The sequence below is a fragment of the Entelurus aequoreus genome, linkage group LG22 (assembly GCF_033978785.1).
Source record: "Entelurus aequoreus isolate RoL-2023_Sb linkage group LG22, RoL_Eaeq_v1.1, whole genome shotgun sequence".
Taxonomy (NCBI): domain Eukaryota; kingdom Metazoa; phylum Chordata; class Actinopteri; order Syngnathiformes; family Syngnathidae; genus Entelurus; species Entelurus aequoreus.
In genome coordinates, this window is record NC_084752.1 from 3,080,894 (window position 1) to 3,105,950 (window position 25,057).

At 39.4% G+C, this 25,057-nt stretch overlaps 1 protein-coding gene across 2 annotated transcripts in view; it reads left to right on the plus strand.

The window, feature by feature from the left end:
• Positions 1-25,057, plus strand: part of LOC133639947 (centlein-like) — a 152,378-nt gene that overhangs the window by 101,551 nt on the left and 25,770 nt on the right. For both annotated transcript variants that reach the window (XM_062033671.1, XM_062033672.1), the window contains exon 13: positions 10,694-10,768. In XM_062033671.1, the coding sequence (XP_061889655.1) occupies positions 10,694-10,768 (75 nt within the window). The remainder of the gene's footprint in view (positions 1-10,693; positions 10,769-25,057) is intronic.

Here is a 25,057-nt window from a genome sequence, read left to right on the forward strand (position 1 = left end):
GTGTGGTCGTCACGTCATGTCATTGCTGGTTTTACGAGCAGAGGAGCATGTTCGGCAGCGCACAATCACAGAGTACTTACAAGCAGACACAGTGTGTAGACAGAAAAGGGAGAACGGACGCATTTTGGCTTAAAAACTAACGAAAAAGGTGAAGTTATAACACTGAAACACCCTCAGGAAGAGGTGCTTTAAGACATGGCTAGCTAGCTAACGGCTAACAACCATCCGCGGTCGGCAGTGTTTTAGCTACGTCTAAATCACTAATCCTGGTCTCCATGGCGACAAATAAAGTTTGTTTCTTACAAGTATCATCCCTGCAGGACGAGGAATAGCTAAACATGCTTCACTACACACCGTAGCTCACCGGCGTCAAAATGTAAACAAACGCCATTGGTGGATCTACACGTGACATCCACTGTAATAATATCAAGTACAGTCATGTATCTAGTCGATACTACTATGATTACGTCGATATTTTTTGGCATCACAACATCTTTCATTTTTTAAAAATGTATATTATGTTTATAAAGTCAGGAAATATGTCCCTGGACACATGAGGATTTTGAATATGACCAATGTATGATCCTGTAACGATTTGGTATCGGATTGATACCCAAATTTGTGGTATTGATTGATTGATTGATATATTTTTTATTTCAAATATGCATAAAAACAAGAGCAAGCCTGATCCAATACAGTGCTATAGCCTTAACAGCCATTATAACAAAATGAAAACAATGGAGAATAAAAAAACAAAAACAAATGAGCATTGGACTTTCTTTTTCTTTTTTTTCTTTTTTTTTTTTACATATTTGAAAAGGAGTGAGAAGAAGTTTACACTTTGGTATCATCCAAAACTAATGTAAAGTATCAAAGAAGAGAAGAATAAGTGATTATTACATTTGAACAGAAGTGTAGATAGAACATGTTGAAAGAGAAAGTAAGCAGATATTAACAATAAATTAACAAGTAGATTAATAATTCATTTTCTACCACTTGTCCTTAATAATGTTGACAAAATAATAGGTGTATAAATGACACAATATGTTACTGCATACGTCAGCAGACTAATTAGGAGCCTTTGTTTGTTTACTTACTACTAAAAGACAAGTTGTCTTTTATGTTCACTATTTTATTGAAGGACTTAACTGCAATAAGAAACAGATGTTTAATGTACCCTAAGATTTTTGGTCAAATAAAGCCAATAATGCCATTTTTTTGTGGTCCCCTTCATTTAGAAAAGTACCGTAAAGTATCGAAATAATTTTAGTACCGGTACCATACCAAAATATCGGTATCGTTACAACACAACGAGGTGGAGTGGTTGATTGTTAGATGCATGATTATTAGGACCTGGATGGTGGTGATTGGATGCACTAACTTCCAAATATTGATTATTTAAGTATCTTGAAGGAGAACTGCAGTTTTCTTAGCTGACTTTTGCTAACGTCGATTTACGATCGGATTTAGAATGCTTTAAAAAAGCTTAACCTACTGTACTATAACAATCTACAAGGTTAATACAGTTTGCTTCTCTTTCTTCCCCTCCATTTATCTGCTTGCATTTGTATTTCAAGTGATCATTACATATATGTATCGACGCATTTGAAATAGAGATGTCCGATAATGGCTTTTTTACCGATATTCCGATATTGTCCAACTCTTAATTACCGATTGCAATATCAACCGATACGGATATCTACAGTCGTGGATGTAAGACGTTATTATGCCTAATTTTGTTGCGATGCCCCACTGGATGCATTAAAGGTTTTCCAAAGTAAATCTACTCAAGTTATGGAAACAAAATGCCAACATGGCACTGCCATATTTATTATTGAAGTCACAAAGTGCATTATTTTTTTTAACATGCCTCAAAACAGCAGCTTGGAATTTGGGACATGCTCTCTCTAAGAGAGCATGAGGAGGTTGGGTTGGGGGGGGGGGGGTGGAGGTGGGGGTTGGTAGGGGGTAGCGGGTGGTGTATATTGTAGCGTCCCGGAAGAGTTAGTGCTGCAAAGGGTTCTGGGTATTTGTTGTGTTGTGTTTATGTTGTGTTACGGTGTGGATGTTCTCCCGAAATGTGTTTGTCATTCTTGTTTGGTGTGGGTTCACAGTGTGGCGCATATTTGTAACAGTGTTAAACTTGTTCATACGACTACCCTCAGTGTGACCTGTATGGCTGTTGACTACGTATGCGTTGCATTCACTTGTGTGTGTGAAAAGCCGTAGATATTATGTGACTGGCAGTGCCTTTGAGGTTTATTGGCCCTCTGTACTTCTGTCACTTTTTCTTTTTTTTTTACCCCCTCCCTCTTGTTTTTCTCTTCCTCACCTTTAACGGGGTGCTGCCATGTGGCCACCAATCAACCTTCCTGTCCTGTCTACCCCCTGTCATATATCACAGAAAAACAAGATGACGGGGCCAGCCCTGCCATCTTGTTTTTCTGTTTCTTGGACGGGGTTTATTGTTGTACTTTTTAGTGTAATGACAAATTCAACATCTTGATATACATATTAGTAATAAATAAATATATATTGATAATAATTAATTAAAAAATACAATATATACAGTTCAATACAATGATTAAATATACATCAAAAATCTATTTTTTATTTAATCGTATCCCCTGTATCGTAATCGACTTGTCATGTGCCCAAAGATTCCCACAAATATCAGTAGTTGAAATCACTGGTGCTCGAGGCCCAACTTGTGCACTACAGAGGGAACCAGGGCCTGGTCAAATATTAACACTGAATTAGTAGGGGTGTAACGGTACGTGTATTTGTATTGAACCGTTTCGGTACGGGGGTTCCGGTTCGGTTCCACACGAACATATTAAGTAGCCGCTGCCTCTGTTTCTGTCAGTCCTCTACACGGTACCCAGCATTGTCACACCCACACAACCATCTGATTGGTTACAAACAGAGCGGTAACAGCCAATCAGCAGTGTGTATTCAGAGCGCATGTAGTCAGTGCTTAGCGTTTAGCAGGTAAGCATCAGGCTGCGGACTCTCCCCAAATGATAATAAACACCTCCCAGTCAACTACTAGTAACATCACTATGAGCCCGTTGACCTTCTAGAAATATAAAAGGCAGCTCAGCTCGCTCGCAGTCCTGGCTTGAGGTGAAGGCTAATTCGCTTTTAGCGTAACGTTAGCTCATTTTGCGGTGTGTGTGTGTTACGGACAGCAAAGCCCTGTCTGTCTGTTATTTCACTTGACCTTTTTCTATGTTGATTGAGCTGTGTTGAAGCAGCAAAAAAGGACATTATGTTAAATGAAGAGTTTCTGTCTCTGATAGTTGATATAATAATGTAAGTGCATCATTAAGCCTACATGAACTCCATGGTGTTCAGGGATGAATAGTCTCTCCTATTGCTATTGTACCATTTTTTCAGCTATAGTTCCATGAATCATTAGTAATGCAGCAGGCTAGTTTTGAATGGCAGGGTCCCTGCTATCACATGTTGATACAAATATAACATTTACATCATAAAAATCAACTACAGGCTTCCCAAATGCTGTAATAAATTAAGCATGATGAGTTGACTTGAAACTGTTTAATGTTGCACTTTTTATACGTAGAAGAAAAGTTGTGTCATTTTATTTAATCTGAGCAACAACTTGAGGCAGTTTAATGTTGATTAACGTGGGCAGAATTATTATAGTGTTCCCAATGTTAAAAAGATGAAGCCGTTGTTTACAAATTTGGTAAATAAATAACCAAAACATTTATATTTTGTTGTTTTCTTACTGTACCGAAAATGAACCGAACCGTGACCTCTAAACCGAGGTATGTACCGAACCGAAATGTTTGTGTACCGTTACACCCCTATGAATTAGTAATCTTACTCTGGATTTTAATCATATTCAATAATTCTATCCAACCTACTTACAGTTAACAACCTTGTCAAAAGATATGAAACCATGTTTTAATCCCAAAGATTATTATTTACTTAATACATAATCCTTACGCTCAGTTAATAATAATAATAATAATAATACCTGGGATTTATATAGCGCTTTTCTAAGTACCCAAAGTCGCTTTACATGTTAAAAACCCATCATTCATTCACACCTGGTGGTGGTAAGCTACTTTCGTACTGACTGACGGATTAAGTTAAGGCAGATTAGAAAAAATAGTACCGTACTAATTTCAGGTTCTTAACTGAACTGTCAATAAAATGAAAGTGCAAATAAAAATACAGCTTCACCACTTTAGTCTTAATTTTTGCGCTTCATAAACTTCTCTGTGACTTTAGCTCCAGACTTCTTCTGTGTGTTTGATATTGTCATCACTGCCACAATTGGTGGAAAGTGTGTTTACACCTGTGTACCGCTGAGAAACTAATATTTTTCGGCGGACCTCTCGGGGGTGCTTTGGGCTGAGAGCTATGCATATGGTTAAGAAACACTGTCTTACATCCCTCTGTAGCAATAACATCACACTAGATTACTACATAAATCGCATGACTTCAGCTCAGTTTGCATCTAAAGCAGGGCTCTTTAGCTTGCGTCCTGTGAGACAAACCCGGCCTGTGAGTTCAGTTGGAAACTTGGGAGCGACTAACATACAACACAGCAAAGCACCTTTGCCAAATAGAGGTTTTTACTGTATCGGTAATTAGCTTGTTTTGTTGAAGGAACAGTTGGATCGGATGAACTAAGATAGCATTGCAAAGAAAAAAGATAGGATGATGACCCTAGAATTGGCCGTGACATGCAGAAGTGGTGTATGTCGTAGCAGTGTTTAGCCTTTTGACCTCCCAAATACACACAGTTTATTGTACAACAGTGAAAAACGTTACATTTACTTTTCGCATTTTGACTACCACATTCACCCAGTGTTGTATAATTGCAACAATTATATAACAAGCTCTAAATTAAATTTGATGCATCTGTTCCACAATAACTACATATGTACATGCTCTAGATCAGGGGCCACCAACGCGGTGCCCGCGGGCACCAGGTAGCCCGTAAGGACCAGATGAGTAGCCCGCCGGCCTGTTCTAAAAATAGCTCAAATAGCAGCACTTACCAGTGAGCTGCCTCTATTTTTTAAAATTGTATTTATTTACTAGCAAGCTGGTCTCGCTTTGCCCGACATTTTTAATTCTAAGAGAGACAAAACTCAAATAGAATTTGAAAATTCAAGAAAATATTTTAAAGACTTGGTCTTCACTTGTTGAAATAAATTCTTTTTTTTTTTTTTTACTTTGCTTCTTATAACTTTCAGAAAGACAATTTTAGAGAAAAAAATACAACCTTAAAAATTATTTTAGGATTTTTAAACACATATACCTTTTTACCTTTTGAATTCCTTCCTCTTCTTTCCTGACAATTTAAATCAATGTTCAAGTAAATTTATTTTTTTTATTGTAAAGAATAACAAATACATTTTAATTTAATTCTTCATTTTAGCTTCTGTTTTTTCGACGAAGAATATTTGTGAAATATTTCTTCAAACTTATTATGATTAAAATTCAAAACAATTATTCTGGCAAATCTAGAAAATCTGTAGAATGAAATTTAAATCTTATTTCAAAGTCTTTTGAATTTGTTTTAAAATTTTTGTTCTGGAAAATCTAGAAGAAATAATGATTTGTCTTTGTTAGAAATATAGCTTGGTCCAATTTGTTATATATTCTAACAAAGTGTAGATTGGATTTTAACCTATTTAAAACATGTCATCAAAATTCTAAAATTAATCTTAATCAGGAAAAATTGCTAATGATGTTCCATAAATTCTTTTTTTAAGTTTTTGTCTTCTTTTTTTCGGTTGAATTTTGAATTTTAAAGAGTCGAAATTGAAGATAAACTATGTTTCAAAATTTAATTGTCATTTTTTACGTGTTTTCTTCTCTTTTAAACCGTTCAATTAAGTGTAAATATAATTAATTATTAATAATAACATAGAGTTAAAGGTAAATTGAGCAAATTGACTATTTCTGGCAATTTTTTGAAGTGTGTATCAAACTGGTAGCCCTTCGCATTAATCACTACCCAAGAAGTAGCTCTTGGTTTCAAAAAGGTTGGTGACCCCTGCTCTAGACATTGTAATAACAACCAAAAAAAATAAAAAAAAGACATTTTACTAACTTGAATCTAAAGAATCCAGTCCAATGAAACAAATAGATGTTGTTCGAAGGAAACCTTGAGAGGTTGTGTGAGTTCATGGCCAGAAGGCGTGACTTATAAACAAATGTACGATCCAATAGCCTTGTGAGACTGAACAATAGGACCCAATGACTATGGAAATGTGGTAAAAAAAAAAAAAAATAGAATAATATATAACAGATTGTTTTTCAGGATGGTTAAAGGTAACGTTGTAATTTTACAACAAGGGCTGTTACAGGGTTAAAGCATTGCCTGCACGGTTAATAAAAGTTTTATGAGAGTAACAGTTTGACCCTGAAACAGATTAATTCTCTTTGCGCTATTCCCTATGGGAAACATTTCATTCAAAATTCTAATTGTTGCAGCTTTTGTTGGACCTTAGAGCAGTGTTTTCCAACCACTGTGAGATATTGTCCCGTGTGCCCTGGGAAATTATGTAACTTCACCTAATTGGTCCCCAAATTTTTTTTGGGAAAATCAATAATTATAATCTGAAAATAATGTGCCGTTGTCTAATGTCTGTGCCGTATAGAGCTTGGCAGGGTAACCATGCAGTACTCCAGTAGGTGGCAGCAGGTAGTTAATTGCTTTGTAGAAGTCGGAGCGCGTCGAGGATGGTTTGTCGTGATCCCAATACGGTAAAAAGGTATGTAATGCTTAAAACAAAAATGAACACAGGGCAAGTCGCGCTAGGACAGGGGTCGGTAACCCGCGGCTCTAGAGCCACATCCTAGTGGCTCTCTAGTCCTCTTTCAGAGATGTGTGAAAATGGAAAAAGATGAAGAAAAAAAATATATTTTTTGTTTTAATATATTTACTGTAGGAAAACAAACATGAAATCCCGCTGTTTATGTGATACATGCTTCCCTGATGACAGTATTTGGCATCACCGTTTTGTCCTACTAATTTCAGCGATCCTTGAACTCGTCGTAGTTTGTTTACATGTACAAATTTCTCCGATGCCGCCACAGAAAGTTGTGTTTTATGTCACTCTTTCTTTGTCTCGTTTTGTCCACCAAACGTTTTAGGCTGTGCGTGAATGCACAAAGGTGAACTTTGTTGATTTTATTGATTTGCTGGAGTGCTTATCAGGCTTATTTGGTCAATCCATGACTGCAAGCTTATCGATGCTAACATGCTATTTAGGCTAGCTGTATGTACATATTGCATAATTATGCCTCGTTTGCAGGTATATTTGAGCTCATTTAATTTCCTTTACTTATGCCCTCTGTGTATTTAATTTATATTTGCATGTCTCATGACACCTTATCTGTATGTAATATTGGCTGCATTTCTCATAGTTGTTTGTGTGCCATGTTGTTCCAGACCACAGCAAACGTTACTCATCTTGCAAAGATTGTAATAAATCCATTAGAAGAAGACAGCCTACCGTTTCCTTAAACTTGGACACACAGGCCATTCTGCTCCAGTAATTTCCAGAAGTTATCTCATCCTATGAGGAGCCTCCATTTTACAAATTATTTCCAATATTGCAAAAATGTGTAGAATAAAAATGTAAATACAAAATTTCTGTCAAGGTGTGCGTCAGCCTTTGATAGTAGGCTAACACAGACACTTTCAGCATGTGTTGCCTTCATTATAAGACTTATATAAGGCTTTTAATTTTTTGCGTCTCCAGACAGATTTTTTTTTTTTTTTTTTGGGTCCAATTTGGCTCTTTCAACATCTTGGGTTGCCGACCCTTGCGAAAAGGCACTGAAGCATAACGCAAGTAAAACTGAACTGGCTACAAAGTAAACAAAAACAGAATCAAATCAAATCAAATCAACTTTATTTATAAAGCACATTTAAAATTGACCACAGGGGTAGCCAAAGTGCTGTACAATGGGCAGGTTAAAAATAATACGAGAACCGAGCAAACACAACACAACACAAACAGAACACGATAAAAAATAAATAAATAAAATATAAAAACATAAAAACAGGTTGACAGCAGGTTAAAAGTGTTAAAAGCCATGGAATAAAAGTATGTTTTTAAGAGAGATTTAAAAACAGGAAGAGAGGAGGCTTGTCTAACACTCAGAGGTAGGTCGTTCCAGAGCTTGGGAGCAGCAGCGGCGAAAGCTCTGTCACCTCTAAGCTTCAGCCTTGTGTCCGGGACCGTCAGTAGCAGCTGATCGGCTGATCTTAGGGATCGGGTGGGGCAGTAAGGCTGAAGGAGGTCGGAGAGATATGTTGGCGCCAGGTTGTTTAGACATTTAAAAACAAATAAAAGGAGTTTAAAGGCCTACTGAAAGCCACTACTACCGACCACGCAGTCTGATAGTTTATATATCAATGATGAAATCTTAACATTATAACACATGCCAATACGGCCGGGTTAACTTATAAAGTGACATTTTAAATTTGCCGCTAAACTTCCGGTTCGAAACGCCTCTGAGGATGACGTATGCGTGTGACGTAGACCGGGGAACACGGGTATGCCTTCCACATTGAAGCCAATACGAAAAAGCTCTGTTTTCATTTCATAATTCCACAGTATTCTGGACATCTGTGTTCGTGAATCTGTTTCAATCATGTTCATTGCATTATGGAGAAGGAAGCTGAGCAAGCAAAAAAGAAAGTTGTCGGTGCGAAATGGACGTATTTTTCGAACGTAGTCAGCCACAACAGTACACAGCCGGCGCTTCTTTGTTTACATTCCCGAAAGATGCAGTCAAGATGGAAGAACTCGGATAACAGAGACTCTAACCAGGAGGACATTTGACTTCGATACACAGACGCCTGTAGAGAACTGGGACAACACAGACTCTTACCAGGATTACTTTGATTTGGATGACAAAGACGCAGACGTGCTACTGTGAGTATGCAGCTTTGGCTTCTAAACATTTGATCGCTTGACCGTATGTGCGCAACTTTTTTTTGCGTATGTACGTAACTTTTTTAAAATATATAAGCTTTATGAACCTTGGGTTAGGTGAACGGTCTTTTGGGCTGAGTGATTGTGTGTGTTGATCAGGTGTTTGAATTGTATTGGCGTGTTCTATGGAGCTAGGAGCTAGCAGAGGAGCTAGGAGCTAGCATAACAAACACGCAGGTGTTTTTATGCAGGATTAATTTGTGGCATATTAAATATAAGCCTGGTTGTGTTGTGGCTAATAGAGTATATATATGTCTTGTGTTTATTTACTGTTGTAGTCATTCCCAGCTGAATATCAGGTCACCCCCGGCTCTCACAGCATCTTCCCTATCTGAATAGCTTCAACTCCCCACTAGTCCTTCACTTGCACTTTACTCATCCACAAATCTTTCATCCTCGCTCAAATTAATGGGGAAATTGTCGCTTTCTCGGTCCGAATCTCTCTCACTTCATGCGGCCATCATTGTAAACAATAGGGAACTTTGCGTATATGTTCAACTGACTACGTCACGCTACTTCCGGTAGGGGCAAGCCTTTTTTTTATCAGATACCAAAAGTTGCAATCTTTATCGTCGTTGTTCTATACTAAATCCTTTCAGCAAAAATATGGCAATATCGCGAAATGATCAAGTATGACACATAGAATAGATCTGCTATCCCCGTTTAAATAAAAAAAATTCATTTCAGTAGGCCTTTAAAATTGATTCTGTAACGCACAGGGAGCCAGTGAAGGGACGCTTCTAAAATAGAAGAATGCTGGACGACAGCAAAGACTTACAGTGTGTACATGACATGACAATCAACAATGTCCCCACAAGGAAGGATAGCGTCCGCACAACAGAAATAGTCTTGATTGCAGGTCAGGCAACAGCACTCAAAGTTCACAAGGAAAGCCACCAAAATAACAGCGCAAGACAGGAACTAAAGCACTACACACAGGAAAACAACAAACTAAACAATTTAACGTTTCTGCAGGTGGTGTGCCTCCGTATTTTTCCCAATGAAAAACACTGCCTTAGAGGTTCCACCATGCTTAGAGCCTGTTCAAATAAATGATACTGTCATAAATATAGTCCAAAACAACAAGATGGTCTTCCTCAGGGCTGATTTTTATTTTATTTTATTTTTATTTTTTTCCACATGCGCAACAATTTCAAATCCAACTCATGTATGCATTAAAACGCAATGAGGGCGTCACAGTTACCAGAAAATATGCAATTGGTCTACATTCTCTGTCTTGTAAGTCACTGGTGCAGTCAGCGCCTGAAGCAGACTGTGGAAGTACACATCAAGTTTGTGGGCACACGTCAGTGGACAGCTCCTCACCTTGGACTTAACTGTATTTGGGACTGCTTGGACCGCCTGGAGTTTTGCTTTGACACACACACACACACCCTCATGTTCTCCTATTGACCATGTCACAGTGTGACTGTACAGTACACCTGGTCAGAAGCCAAGAGGGCCACACAGTTCACCGTGTTCATTACAAGGCCGCCACTCTGCTAGGTCATTATACACCAGAAGCGCGTAAACATTTGACTGGCATTCCTCCAGAGTCCTCAAGGTCCAGCCTGGTAAGTGTTTGGATATAGTGGCTCATTCTCTCTGGAGAAATCAAGGAACATTTTTCGTCCGACCTGAGTGGAATCTACTCGGCTATTTGTGTCTCTAATTATCGTCTCTTTCTTTTGCAGGGGACAGAGAGTCTTTCAGGGATTCTGGGAGATCAGGACTGGCTGGATCATCTCAACCACATCCTCCAACAGAACGTAAGGCATACTGTCACTTACCTCCCTGCGTTCATCATCAATTTCACATGTTTATTTCAAGCAAAATAGGTTTGTTGCGTCAACGTTTTTTTCCACAGTACAGTAGTTTCCTAAAGCAGTGTTTTTCAACCTTTTTTGAGCCAAGGCACATTTTTTGCGTTGAAAAAATGCGGAGGCACACCACCAGCAGAAATCATTAAAAAAACGAAACCGAGTTGACAGTAAAAAGTCGTTGGATATGACTTTAAAGCATAACAAAGCATGCATCACTATAGCTCTTGTCTCAAAGTAGGTGCACTGTCACCACCTGTCACATCACACCCTGAATTATTTTTAGTTTTTTGCTGTTTTCCCGTGTGTAGTGTTTTAGTTCTTGTCTCGCGCTCCTATTTTGGTGGCTTTTTCTCTTTTTTTGGTATTTTCCTGTAGCAGTTTCATGTCTTCCTTTGAGCGTTATTTCCCACATCTACTTTGTTTTAGCAATCAAGAATATTTCAGTTGTTTTTATCCTTCTTTGTGGGGACATTGTTGATTGTCATGTCATGTTCAGATGTACTTTGTGGACGCCGTCTTTGCTCCACAGTAAGTCTTTGCTGTCGTCCAGCATTCTGTTTTTGTTGACTTTGTAGCCAGTTCAGTTTTAGTTTGGTTCTGCATAGCCTTCTCTAAGCTTCAATGCCTTTTCTTAGCGGCACTCACCTTTTCTTTATTTTTGGTTTAAGCATTAGATACCTTTTTACCTGCACACTGCCTCCCGCTGTTTCCGACATCTATAAAGCAATTAGTTACCTGCTGCCACCTACTGATATGGAAGAGTATTACACGGTTACTCTGCCGAGCTCTAGTCAGCACCGACACTCAACAACAACACATCATTTGCAGACTAGAATTACTGATTTGCGAAAAATATTTTTAACCCAAATAGGTGAAATTATATAATCTCCCACGGCACACCAGACTGTATAAGTGTGCCGCGGCACAGTGGTTGAAAAACACTGTCCTATGCAATATATGACATTCCTTCATCGTCATTTTACATATAGCGGGGCGGTATAGCTCGGTTGGTGGAGTGGCCGTGCCAGCGACTTGAGGGTTCCAGGTTCGATCCCCGCTTCCGCCATCCTAGTCGCTGCCGTTGTGTCCTTGGGCAAGACACTTTACCCACCTGCTCCCAGTGCCACCCAAATGTAACTTAGATATTGGGTTTCTCTATGTAAAAGCGCTTTGAGTCACTAGAGAAAAGCGCTATATAAATATAATTCACTTCACTTCACATGAGCCCCTTATTTTCGTTTATTTATTTATGTCAGGCTTTATTTTACGTTTCTTCTTAACGATATGCTCAACACTGTATTGTCACTTTTATCATGCCATTATTATTATAGCATGTGGGGCTGTGGTGGGGGGTATTTTGTGCTCATAATATTAGCGTACACAACATTTTAGTGATTATTATACAATATAGACAGTAGTTGTATAACTTCTAAAATTGTGTGTTTGGTCGGGGACGTTTTTTCCGGTTTATTTTGGGTAAGCACTCCATTTAAGTCGAAATAGCTTGACTCCAAGTTCCACATTTACAGCGTCAAAGCCACACCAACCTCACAATCTCAGCTTATGTCTGCTCCAACGTTTCACCCTCTTCTTCGTGCTCGCCTCTAAAAGCAGCGGTTCATCCTCGGTATGTTCAGCTTCAAAAAGATAAAGTTGTAAATCCTCATTTATCTAAAAATAGTCATCTTTGTTGTCCGTTAACAAGTCTGCCATGATTACATCACACTCGCATTTGTTTCCGGATGAGAAACACTCATTTGATGCCGAAAGTAGAAAGTGCGTTGCTATGGAAACGAAAATAAATACGCTGATGAATTCGGTTCTGACAATACTTAAATTGACCAAAATATGGTAAATATTGTACATATTACATATTGTTATTAACGTGTCTGTTACTACATTATATATATTCTTCCAGTGCATATACAAAACGTTGATGGAGGGTTTTGAAGGCTACCACGGTGTCTCCCATTAGCCAGGGACGTTTTTCCCAGTTTATTTTGGGTAAGCACTCCATTTAAGTCGAAATAGCTTGGCTGCAAGTTCCACATTTACAGCGTCAAAGTCACACCAACCTCACAATCTCGGCGTATGTCTGCATCCTCTTCTTCGTGCTCGCCTCTAAAAGCAACAGTTCATCCTCTGTATATTCAGCTTCAAAAAGATGAAGTTGTCAATCCTCATTTATCTAAAAATAGTCATCTTTGTTGTCCGTTAACAAGTCTGCCATGATTACAACACACTCGCATTTGTTTTTTCCGGAAGAGGAACACTCATTTGATGCCGAAAGTAGGAAGTGCGTTGCTATGGAAACGGAAATAAGTACGCTGATTAAATCACTTCCGACAATGCTTAAAATGACCAAAATATGGTAAATATTGTACATATTGTTATTAACGTGTCTGTTACTACATTATATATATTCTTCCAGTGTGTATACAAAACGTTGATGGAGGGTTTTGAAGGCTACCATGGTGTCTCCCATTAGCCGGGGACGTTTTTCCCGGTTTATTTTGGGTAAGCACTTCATTTAAGTCGAAATAGCTTGACTCCAAGTTCCACATTTACATCGTCAAAGTCACACCAACCTCACAATCTCGGCGTGTGTCTGCTCCCAACGTTTCACCCTCTCCTTCGTGCTCGCCTCTAAAAGCAGCGGTTCATCCTCGGTATGTTCAGCTTCAAAAAGATAAAAGTTGTGAACCCTCATTTATCTAAAAATAGTCATCTTTGTTAACAAGTCTGCCATGATTACATCACACTCGCATTTGTTTCCGGAAGAGAAACACTCATTTGATGCCGAAAGTAGAAAGTACGTTGCTATGGAAACGAAAATAAATACGCTGATGAATTCGGTTTTGACAATGCTTAAAATGACCAAAATTTGGTAAATATTGTACATATTACATATTGTTATTAACGTGTCTGTTACTACATTATATATATTCTTCCAGTGCATATACAAAACGTTGATGGAGGGTTTTGAAGGCTACCACGGTGTCTCCCATTAGCCAGGGACGTTTTTCCCAGTTTATTTTGGGTAAGCACTCCATTTAAGTCGAAATAGCTTGGCTGCAAGTTCCACATTTACAGCGTCAAAGTCACACCAACCTCACAATCTCGGCTTATGTCTGCTCCAACGTTTCACCCTCTTCTTCGTGCTCGCCTCTAAAAGCAGCGGTTCATCCTCGGTATATTCAGCTTCAAAAAGATAAAAGTTGTGAACCCTCATTTATCCACAAATAGTCACCTTTGTTAACAAGTCTGCCATGATTACATCACACTCGCATTTGTTTCCGGATGAGAAACACTCATTTGATGCCAAAAGTAGAAAGTACGTTGCTATGGAAAGGAAAATAAATACGTTGATGAATTTGGTTTTGACAATGCTTAAAATGACCAAAATATGGTAAATATTGTACATATTACATATTGTTATTAACGTGTCTGTTACTACATTATATATATTCTTCCAGTGCGTATACAAAACGTTGATGGAGGGTTTTGAAGGCTACCACGGTGTCGCCCATTAGCCGGGGACGTTTTTCCCAGTTTATTTTTGGTAAGCACTTCATTTAAGTCGAAATAGCTTGACTCCAAGTTCTACATTTACATCGTCAAAGTCACACCAACCTCACAATCTCGGCTTATGTCTGCATCCTCTTCTTCGCGCTCGCCTCTAAAAGCAACAGTTCATCCTCGGTAGGGCTGCAACTAACAACTAATTTGATAATCGATTAATCTGTCGATTATTACTTCGATTAATAATCGGATAAAAGAGACAAACTAAATTTCTATCCTTTCCAGTGTTTTATTGAGAAAAAAACAGCATACTGGCACCATACTTATTTTGATTATTGTTTCTCAGCTGATTGTAAATGTTGCAGTTTATAAATAAAGGTTTATAAAAAGATAAAAAATAAAAAGTAGCCTCTGCGCATGCGCATAGCATAGATCCAACGAATCGATGACTAAATTAAAGGCCTACTGAAATGATTTTTTTTAATTTAAACAGGAATAGCAGATCCATTCTATGTGTCATACTTGATCATTTCGCGATATTGCCATATTTTTGCTGAAAGGATTTAGTAGAGAAAATCGACAATAAAGTTCGCAACTTTTGCTCGCTGATAAAAAAAAGCCTTGCCTGTAGCGTAAGTAGCGTGACGTCACAGGAGCTAGTATTCCTCACAATTCCCCGTTGTTTACAATGGAGTGAGAGAGATTCGGACCGAGAAAGTGATGATTACCCCATTCATTTGAGCGAGGATGAAAGATTCGTAGATGAGGAACGTTACAGTGAAGGACTAGAGAGGCAGCAATGGACGTATCTTTTTTCGCTCTGACCGTAACTTAGGTACAAGCTGGCTCATTGGATTCCACACTCTCTCCTTTTTCTATTGTGGATCACGGATTTGTATTTTAAACCACCTGGGATACTATATCCTCTTGAAAATGAGAGTCGAGAATGCGAAATGGACATTCAGTGCCTTTTATCTCCACGACAACACATCGGCGAAATGCTTTAGCTACGAGCTAACGTGATAGCATCTTGCTTTAACTGCATATAGAAACAAAAGAAATAAACCCCTGACTGGAAGTATAGATAGAAAATCAACAATACTATTAAACCGTGGACATGTAAATACACGGTTAATGCTTTCCAGGCTGGCGAAGGTTAACAATGCTGTGCTAACGACGCCATTGAAGCTAACTTAGCAACCAGACTGCACAGAGCTATGCTAAAAACATTAGCTCTCCACCTACGCCAGCCAGCCCTCATTTGCTCATCAACACCCGTGCTCACCTGCGTTCCAGCGATCGGCAGAAGGACGAAGGACTTCACCCGATGCGTTTGGCGGCCCGGAGACGTAGGAAGTCAAAGTGAAGTCGGCGGCTAGCGCGGCTAGCGCTCCAACAAAGTCCTCCTGGTTGTGTTGCTGTAGTCCGCTGCTAATACACTGATCCCACCTACAACTGTCTTCTTTGCAGCCTTCATTGTTCATTAAACAAATTGCAAAAGATGTCCAGAATACTGTGGAATTATGAAATGAAAACAGAGCTTTTTGTATAGGATTCTACGGGGTACCATAACTTCCGTTACTCGGACTTCGTCACGCGCATACGTCATCATACCGCGATGTTTCAGCCGGATATTTCCCGGGAATTTTAAAATGTCACTTTATAAGTTAACCCGGCCGTATTGACATGTGTTGCAATGTTAAGATTTCATCATTGATATATAAACTATCAGACTGCGTGGTCGCTAGTAGTGGCTTTCAGTAGGCCTTTAATCGCCAACTATTTTTATAATCGAATTTAATCGATTAGTTGTTGCAGCCCTAATCCTCGGTATATTCAGCTTCAAAAAGATAAAGTTGTAAATCTTCATTTATCTAAAAAAATACTCATCTTCGTTAACAAGTCTGCCTTAATTACAACGCACATTTTTTTCTTTGATGCCGAAAGTAGGAAGTGCGTAAACGGAAATAAATACGCTGATGAAATCAATTCTGACAATCCTTAAAATGACCAAAATAGGGTAAATATTGTTCATATTACATATTGTTGTTAATGTGTCTTTTACCACATTGTATATATTATTCCAGTGTGTATACAAAACGTTGATGGAGGGTTTTGAAGTTGTTTTTGAGGGTTTTTGACTCCCATTAGCCGCATTTTCCAAGCGATTATGATTATGATAATGATTGTGCACGACAGGCAAAATTCCCCCAAAAAGTGCAGTTTCCCTTTAAGCAGGAATTGTTGTGTTTGGACAAGGATAAGGTTAGGTGTGATTTACCCTGGATAACCTTATCCGGCTTAGTGTAAACGGGGCCTTAAGCAGGTTTCTCTTCCGAAATGTGAGGGGGAGACCAGTCGGCTTGACTTTTTATGGTTATACAGCGCTACCTCTTGCTCTTTGACTCTTCTCGGCTGCAAATGTTTTATTCAACCCCCCCCCCAAAAAAAAAGGTAGAACGGACTTGTGGACGTAGCCTGAGAGACAAAGTCGTAGCTTGCAGAGAAAACAAAAAAGGAACACGTCCTTCTCGGCCCGGGGTTTGTTACGGCCACTCATCTGCGAGCGCCGTGCAGGGAAGGAGCTTTACTGGAGCGCTGTCAACGTCCGCTAGCTGGGATGTGTGTGTGTGTGTGCGTGTGTGTGTGTGTGTGTGTGTGTGTGTGTGTGTGTGTGTGTGTGTGTGTGTGTGTGTGTGTGTGTGTGTGTGTGTGTGTGTGTGTGTGTGTGTGTGTGTGTGTGTGCGTGCATCGTTTGTGTTCTTGTCAGAGGCTGCCGCAGGCACTCATGCGTCGCCTCCGCACCACGACACACACCAGGGCACTGTTCTCTTGTTCCCCAGATCTTCTTCTGACCTTTCCACCTTCCTCTCTCCCCCCTCCCACACACACACACACACACACACACACACACACACACACACACACACACACACACACACACACACACACACACTTACACTACTTGAATCCATGTTTTTCTCTTCTAGCTGGACAGCTTTCAGTCCCTGTTCTCCGTCTATCTCTGCCATCCTGCCCTGTCCCACATCTCTCTCTCTCTCTCTCTCTCTCTCTCTCTCTCTCTCTCTCTCTCTCTGGCTCAGACCCCGAGGCAGCTTGTTAGTGGGGAACTAAATATTGATTTGGCGGGCCTGTCGATGCCGGGAGAATGAGCTAGTGTTCACAAGAGACCTCGGCACCGGCAGCCTGCTATCGACGTTTTCCGTGGGCAGAACAGGGGTGATGGAAGGAGGGGCGCGGTAGCGGGGAGGGGGAGGGGGGGGGTCTCGGGGAGCGGTAGCAGGAAGAGAGGAGTATGACAAGCCTGAGACTCGCCCCCGGGTCCCTACGGGGACCGCAGGGACCCCTCGCAGTCGACCCCTCCTCCCTTCCTGCAGCAAGCAGACTTTTTCCTTCGCCTTTTAAGTCAAGTCCGTCATGTTCTCTTTTTTTTTTTTTGTACTTATTTATTTATCTGGAGAGTTTTCCTGCTCTCTTCTCTATCGGCTCTTATTCTCTTGTCTTGTTGTTGTTACGAAGGGAAGCGGCGACACTAAGCCCGCTTGTCCCTCACGCACAAGTAGAGATGGCTGTTTTAAAACACATTCCACTGATGCCGCACTGCAAAAAGTTAGTGTTCAAAAACAAGGAAAAAAAATACAAAAATGAGGGGTATTTTACTTGAACTACCGGTAAGCAAAATTATCTGCCAATAGAACAAGAAAATTTGGCTTGTCAAGACTTTCCAAAACAAGTCAAATTAGCTAACTTCAATGAACCCAAAAATAGCTTAAAATAAGTATATTCTCACTAATAACAAGTGCACTTTTCTTGGTAGAAAAAAAAAGAGACCTTTTTGCTCAATATGTTGAAAAATATTCTTAAATGAAGTAAATGCTAGTGCCATTATCTTGACATAATGATATGTGCTCTGCATCATGATTGAAGTACGAAATTATTACTCTAAAAAAGTGTTGATGACACAGCTTTGCAACAGTTGATATTCTAGTTTCAAGCATGTTTTACTCAATATAGCTCATCAAATCTCAGCAACAAGCTGTAATATCTTACTGACATCATTTAGGAGCAAAACACTTAAAACAAGTAAAACACTCTAACATCAAATCTGCTTAGTGAGAAGAATGATCTTATCAGACAGAAAATAAGCAAATATCACTCTTATTTGACATATTTCATCTTACTTAGATTTCACTTTTTGCAGTGTGGGAAAGGAACGCTACATGCACTGCAAAAACTTATTTTCTGTCTGATAAGATCATTCTTCTCACTAAGCAGATTTGATGTTAGAGTGTTTTACTTGTTTTAAGTGTTTTGCTCCTAAATGATGTCAGTAAGATATTACAGCTTGTTGCTGAGATTTGATGAGCTATATTGAGTAAAACATGCTTGAAACTAGAATATCAACTGTTGTGTCATCAACACTCACAAGTAGAAAACTACTTTTTTAAAGTCATCATTTCTTATTTCAAGCATGAAATAAAAAAATCATGACTTTGACACAATTGTGTCTCATAATTAAAACAGATGACAGCCAAATGGACTTTGCTGTTTTATTTTCAATGAAACAATATAAAATAGGTACTCATATAGTAGTACAGTTGGCACAGTACAGTAAACTGACAGTTAATATTTAAACATTTAACATGTGACATTTCTTACAATTTTGAACAGAAATAGTTCATGCACATTCAGGTAAATTCTTCAAAATTACAATAAAAAATTTTTGGGGTCGGGGTCCGGGCTGTATATACTGTACATAAATATATATGTATATATATATATATATATATATATATATATATATATATATATATATATATATATATATATATTCCTTGCGCACTAATTGACTGAAAGAGCACGCACTTGGCGCGATGATGTCATTTTATCGATGGGAAAATGCAAGAAATGTAATGCCGAGTGCATATCATTATGTCAAGATAATGGCACTAGCATTTACTTCATTTAAGAATATTTTTCAACATATTGAGCAAAAAAGTTTTTTCTAGCAAGAAAAGTGCACTTGTTATTAGTGAGAATATACTTATTTTAAGGTATTTTTGGGTTCATTGAGGTTAGCTAATTTTACTTGTTTTGGAAAGTCTTGACAAGCCAAATTTTCTTGTTCTATTGGCAGATAATTTTATAAAATGCCCCTAACTTTTGTATTTTTTTTCCCTTGCTTTTGAACACTGACTTTTTGCAGTGTGAATTCGGTATCAGATTATCCGGTACAGTAAGGATGACCTCCATCCATCCATTTTCTACCGCTTATTCCCTTCGGGGACCTAATTGTCCAATTTGCATAATTTGCCATGACGCATTTGCGAAATGACTAAAAGCACGAAAAGCGAATCCCGAACTTTCTTCTGTCTCTTCTTTTGTAATTCTTTGCAAAGATTAAGGCCCCCTAAGGTTATCCAGGGTAAATCCCACCTAACCTTATCCGTGTCCACATACACAATGCCACCATTTAAGACGCCCTCCCGCCCTCCGTCCGCCGGCGCAACGCGACCTAGTACGCATGCGCGGAAAATGCGCACGTCATAGTCACCTCCAGTGTTGCTTTGTGTGCAAGTTCTTAAATGTAACTTATCTGAACAATATCAAGTGTTGTGCTATTTCAATGAACTGGAATCAAGTGTGCTTTTGATTGATTGATGGAGACTTTTATTAGTAGGTTGCACAGTGAAGTACATATTCCGTACAATTGACCACTAAATGGTAACACCCCAATACGTTTTCAACTTGTTTAAGTCAGGGTCCACTTAAATTGATTCATGATACAGATATATACTATCATATATACTATCATCATAATACAGTCATCACACAAGATAATCACATTGAATTATTTACATTATTTACAATCAGGGGTGTGTGGGGGGGTGGGGGGGTAGGATATGGACAGCAAGTAGTGGACATAGAGAGAGAGAGAGAGAGAGAGAGAGAGAGAGAGAGAGAGAGAGAGAGAGAGAGAGAGAGAGATCAGAAGGCATAAGAAAAAGTATCTGCATTTGATTGTTTACATTTGATTATTAGCAATCCGGGGAGGGTGTTAGTTTAGGGTTGTAGCTGCCTGGAGGTGAACTTTTATTGCGGTTTTGAAGGAGGATAGAGATGCCCTTTCTTTTATACCTGTTGGGAGTGCATTCCACATTGATGTGGCATAGAAAGAGAATGAGTTAAGACCTTTGTTAGTTGGGAATCTGGGTTTAACGTGGTTAGTGGAGCTCCCCCTGGTGTTGTGGTTATGGCGGTCATTTACGTTAAGGAAGTAGTTTGACATGTACTTCGGTATCAGGGAGGTGTAGCGGATTTTATAGACTAGGCTCAGTGCAAGTTGTTTAACTCTGTCCTCCACCTTGAGCCAGCCCACTTTAGAGAAGTGGGTAGGAGTGAGGTGGGATCTGGGGTGGAGGTCTAGAAGTAACCTGACTAGCTTGTTCTGAGATGTTTGGAGTTTAGATTTGAGGGTTTTGGAGGTGCTAGGGTACCAGGAGGTGCATGCGTAATGGAAAAAGGGTTGAACGAGAGTTCCCGCCAGAATCCTCAAGGTGCTTTTGTTGACCAAAGAGGAAATTCTGTAGAGAAATCTCGTTCGTTGGTTAACCTTTTTGATTACCTTGGTTGCCATTTTATCACAGGAAAGGTTAGCCTCTAGAATGGAACCTAAGTAGGTTCTGCTGTGGGGCCCTATTGTAGTGAATCACACCTGAGACATCATCAATGAATCAAATCTTTATTAGACACATAAACAATGTGATAAAGAACATTTAACATCAATCAAACTATGGATCTAGATATCTGGTCAGGACACTCCTCACTCTTTTGCCTTCACCTTCATTGTCCATTCCTTTTTGGTGACTTTATATACTCAGGACCTAGACGTCGACATACATGGCGGACAATAACTGATACATTCTGCTTTGCCAGTCCAAATGCATTTGCCGTTTTCCGTTGTCTTCCCTCGACGGCCAGGTAATACAAAGCACACCCTACCATTTTTTTTTTATCACATCCACGGGAGCTCGCATTCTAGTTGACTCTCCTTCGACAAATTGACAGATTTTCGCTAAGTATAATCACAGCTGACATTGGAAAGTTCTCTTGCCGTCTGAGAAGTGTTGTATCCCAAATAGCTGCAATGGCTTTCTCTTAAGGTATTCATGTGTGATTTCCACATGTAGAAGAAGGAGAAACACGGCCATGTCTGGATGACTCGTCTCCATATTTCCAGTGGTTAGCTTTGAGTTACGAAACCGCTTTATAATGAAGCTGGCTGTGGCGCGGTCTTTCTGACGTCACTTCCTGTGTGGAGCGCGGTCTTTCCAACGTCACTTCCTGTGTGTGGGCGCGGTCTTTCCGACGTCACTTCCTGTGTGTGGGCGCGGTCTTTCTGACGTCACTTCCTGTGTGTGGGCGCGGTCTTTCCGACGTCACTTCCTGTGTGTGGGCGCGGTCTTTCCGACGTCACTTCCTGTGTGTGGGCGCGGTCTTTCCGACGTCACTTCCTGTGTGTGGGCGCGGTCTTTCTGACGTCACTTCCTGTGTGTGGGCGCGGTCTTTCCGACGTCACTTCCTGTGTGTGGGCGCGGTCTTTCTGACGTCACTTCCTGTGTGTGGGCGCGGTCTTTCCGACGTCGCTTCCTCTCCGAACTCAGTTTGAAAACGATCAATGAGTCCGTACAAAGCTAAGAGCCGGAGATTCAAGAAATCCACGGCAAAAAGTCCGTGTTCAAAAACAAGGGAAAAAAATACAAAAATGAGGGGTATTTTATTTGAACTAAGCAAAATTATCTGCCAATAGAACAAGAAAATTTGGCTTGTCAAGACTTTCCAAAACAAGTCAAATTAGCTAACTTAAATGAACCCAAAAAGACCTTAAAATAAGTATATTCTCACTAATAACAAGTGCACTTTTCTTGGTAGGAAAAAAAAGAGACCTTTTTGCTCAATATGTTGAAAAATATTCTTAAATGAAGTAAATGCTAGTGCCATTATCTTGACATAATGATATGCGCTCGGCATTACATTTCTTGAAACCAGCAAACTTATACTAAAAACAAATTTATTGTTCTTAATGGAAAGGCAACAAGGCAAGCGCTTGTTACTCTCGGGGTCTCCTAGCCGTCTAAAAATGCATTTTTCCATGGATAACATGACATCATCGCGCCAAGTGCGTGCTCTTTCAGTCAATTAGTGCGCATATTTACAGCCCGGAATTTATCTGAATGTGCATGAACTATTTCTGTTAGAAATGTCACATGTTAAATGTTTAAATATTAACTGTCAGTTTACTGTACTGTGCCAACTGTACTACTATATGAGTACGTGTTTTCTATTGTTTCATTGAGAATAAAACAGCAAAGTCCATTTGGCTGCCATCTGTTTTAAAGATGAGACACAATTGTGTCAAAGTCATGATTTTTTTTTTTTCTACACACCTTAACTGTTAGCATACTTGTTAGAACGTTAGCATGCTAATGTTTCGTGCTAGCTTTTTTTCTTCTTCTAATTTTGTATGTTTGAACTAAGAATCATGGTTTGTGATACTCTGTGCTGTCATGCAAGAATGCTAATAGTTAACATGCTTTATCGCGTTAACTGCTAGCATACTTGTAAGAACGTCAGGATACTGTAGCTTCCACTCTGCACTCTCTCTCATGTCATGGCTGATATTGAAAGCCCACTAAGCAGAACATCCGTGAACTGGACTGTCACCCTAATAACACTCCACCCTAATGGGGGATATCATCTCAAAGCCACACTTCCTACAATAAGAAGACAGGAATAGGCGTTAGTTGGGGGGGGGGGAAAGGAAGGACGAGAGTGTGCTTAACTGGGCGAGCTGTCAGTGACAAGATGAGGACGTGCCACGTCTCCATTGTGCGCCTGCAGCCTCCTCTTGTCACTGTCAGCGTCTAATAGAGCTGCCAGTGGGACAGCGCTTTATTATCTCAGTGGCCCTGTCAATAAGCCACCCATCAGTCACTCAGCCACGCAGGCCATTGTTCTCCGTGGCTGTCATGTCCCGCCACATGTCAACATAACACCGCGCTGACTTATGGCTGTCGTCACGGCCAAGAAGGAGCACAGGCGCACATTCCCGGCGCTCTCCTCGCAGCCAAAATTAAATATTGCACTCGTCTCCTCGAGGGATAACCGTTTAAAGGAATTGACTTGATCAATGACGAGTAAAATTAACCGTCAATAGCAATTTATTCAGTAAAGAAAGGCATTTTCCACAGCTATACTTAAACACTTTGACTTTATATACCTTGTCTGGAGAAAATAAACGCGGTGGAGCCTCCTAAAAAGACGTACAATTAGGAAACTAACCCCGATATTTGAGGAAAATGTGCATCTAACAGTTAAAGTAAGGTAGCAAACTTAGCAGCACCGAGTATCGCACCTTTTTTTCTAGCTTTAAACGTATAAAACAACCAAAAATAAGCTAGCATAAAACGTTAACATGCTAACGTTCTCACAAGTATGCTAACAGTTAAGGTGCGTTAGCGCCTGACGGTTAGGACGCGTTAGGTAACTAACAGTTAAGGTGGTAGCGAGTATCCCAACCATGATTTTCAGGTTTAAACATACAAAATTTGCAAAAAAAAAGCTGACACAAAACGAAAATATGCATCAAAGCTAGCATGAAATGTTAGCACGCTAACGTTTTTACAAGTATGCTAGCAGTTAACGTGCTATCCCAGGTTAACTGTTAGCAAACTCGGTCATCAACACCAAGTATCACAAACCATGATTTTTAGGTTTAAAACATATAAAACAAGCAAAAAAATGCTAGCATAAAATGTTAGCATGCTAACGTTCTCACAAGTGTGCTAACAGTTAAGGTGTGTTAGCGCCTAACGGTTAGGATGCGTTAGGTAACTAACAGTTAAGGTGGTAGCGAGTATCCCAACCATGATTTTCAGGTTTAAACATACAAAATTTGCAAAAAAAGCTGACACAAAACGAAAATATTGAAATGTTGGCATGCTAACGTTCTAACAAGTATACTAGCAGTTAACGTGCTATCTCAGGTTAACTGTTAGCAAACTTGGTCGGCAGCACAGAGTATCACAAACCATGATTTTTAGTTTTAAACACACAAAATTAGAAGAAAAAAAAAGCTAGCATAAAACATTAGCATGCTAACGTTCTAACAAGTATGCTAACAGTTAAGGTGTGTTAGCGCCTAACAGTTAAGGCGGTAGCAAACTTAGCAGCACCAAGTATCACACCATGATTTTTAGGTTTAAACATAGAAAATTAGCAAAAAAGCTGACATAGCACACCTTCCAGCACACCTGTGAAGTGAAAACCATTTCAGGTGACTACCTCTTCAAGCTCATGGAGAGAATGCCAAGAGTGTGCAAAGCAGTAACCAGAGCAAAAGGTGGCTATTTTGAAGAAACTAGAATATAAAACATGTTTTCAGTTATTTCACCTTTTTTTGTTAAGTACATAACAGGGGTGGGCAATTAATTTTTACTGGGGGCCGCATGAGCAACCCGAGCACTGCTGGAGGGCCACACCGACAATATTTCAATAAAATTTTGCTCAAATTATTTTTGATATGCCGTAAGATAAATAATAATAATAATAATAATAATAATTTAATTTAACCTAACTTAACTTTATACAAAAGCAGATTGCTTTTGATGGTTTTATTTTTAACACTGTCTT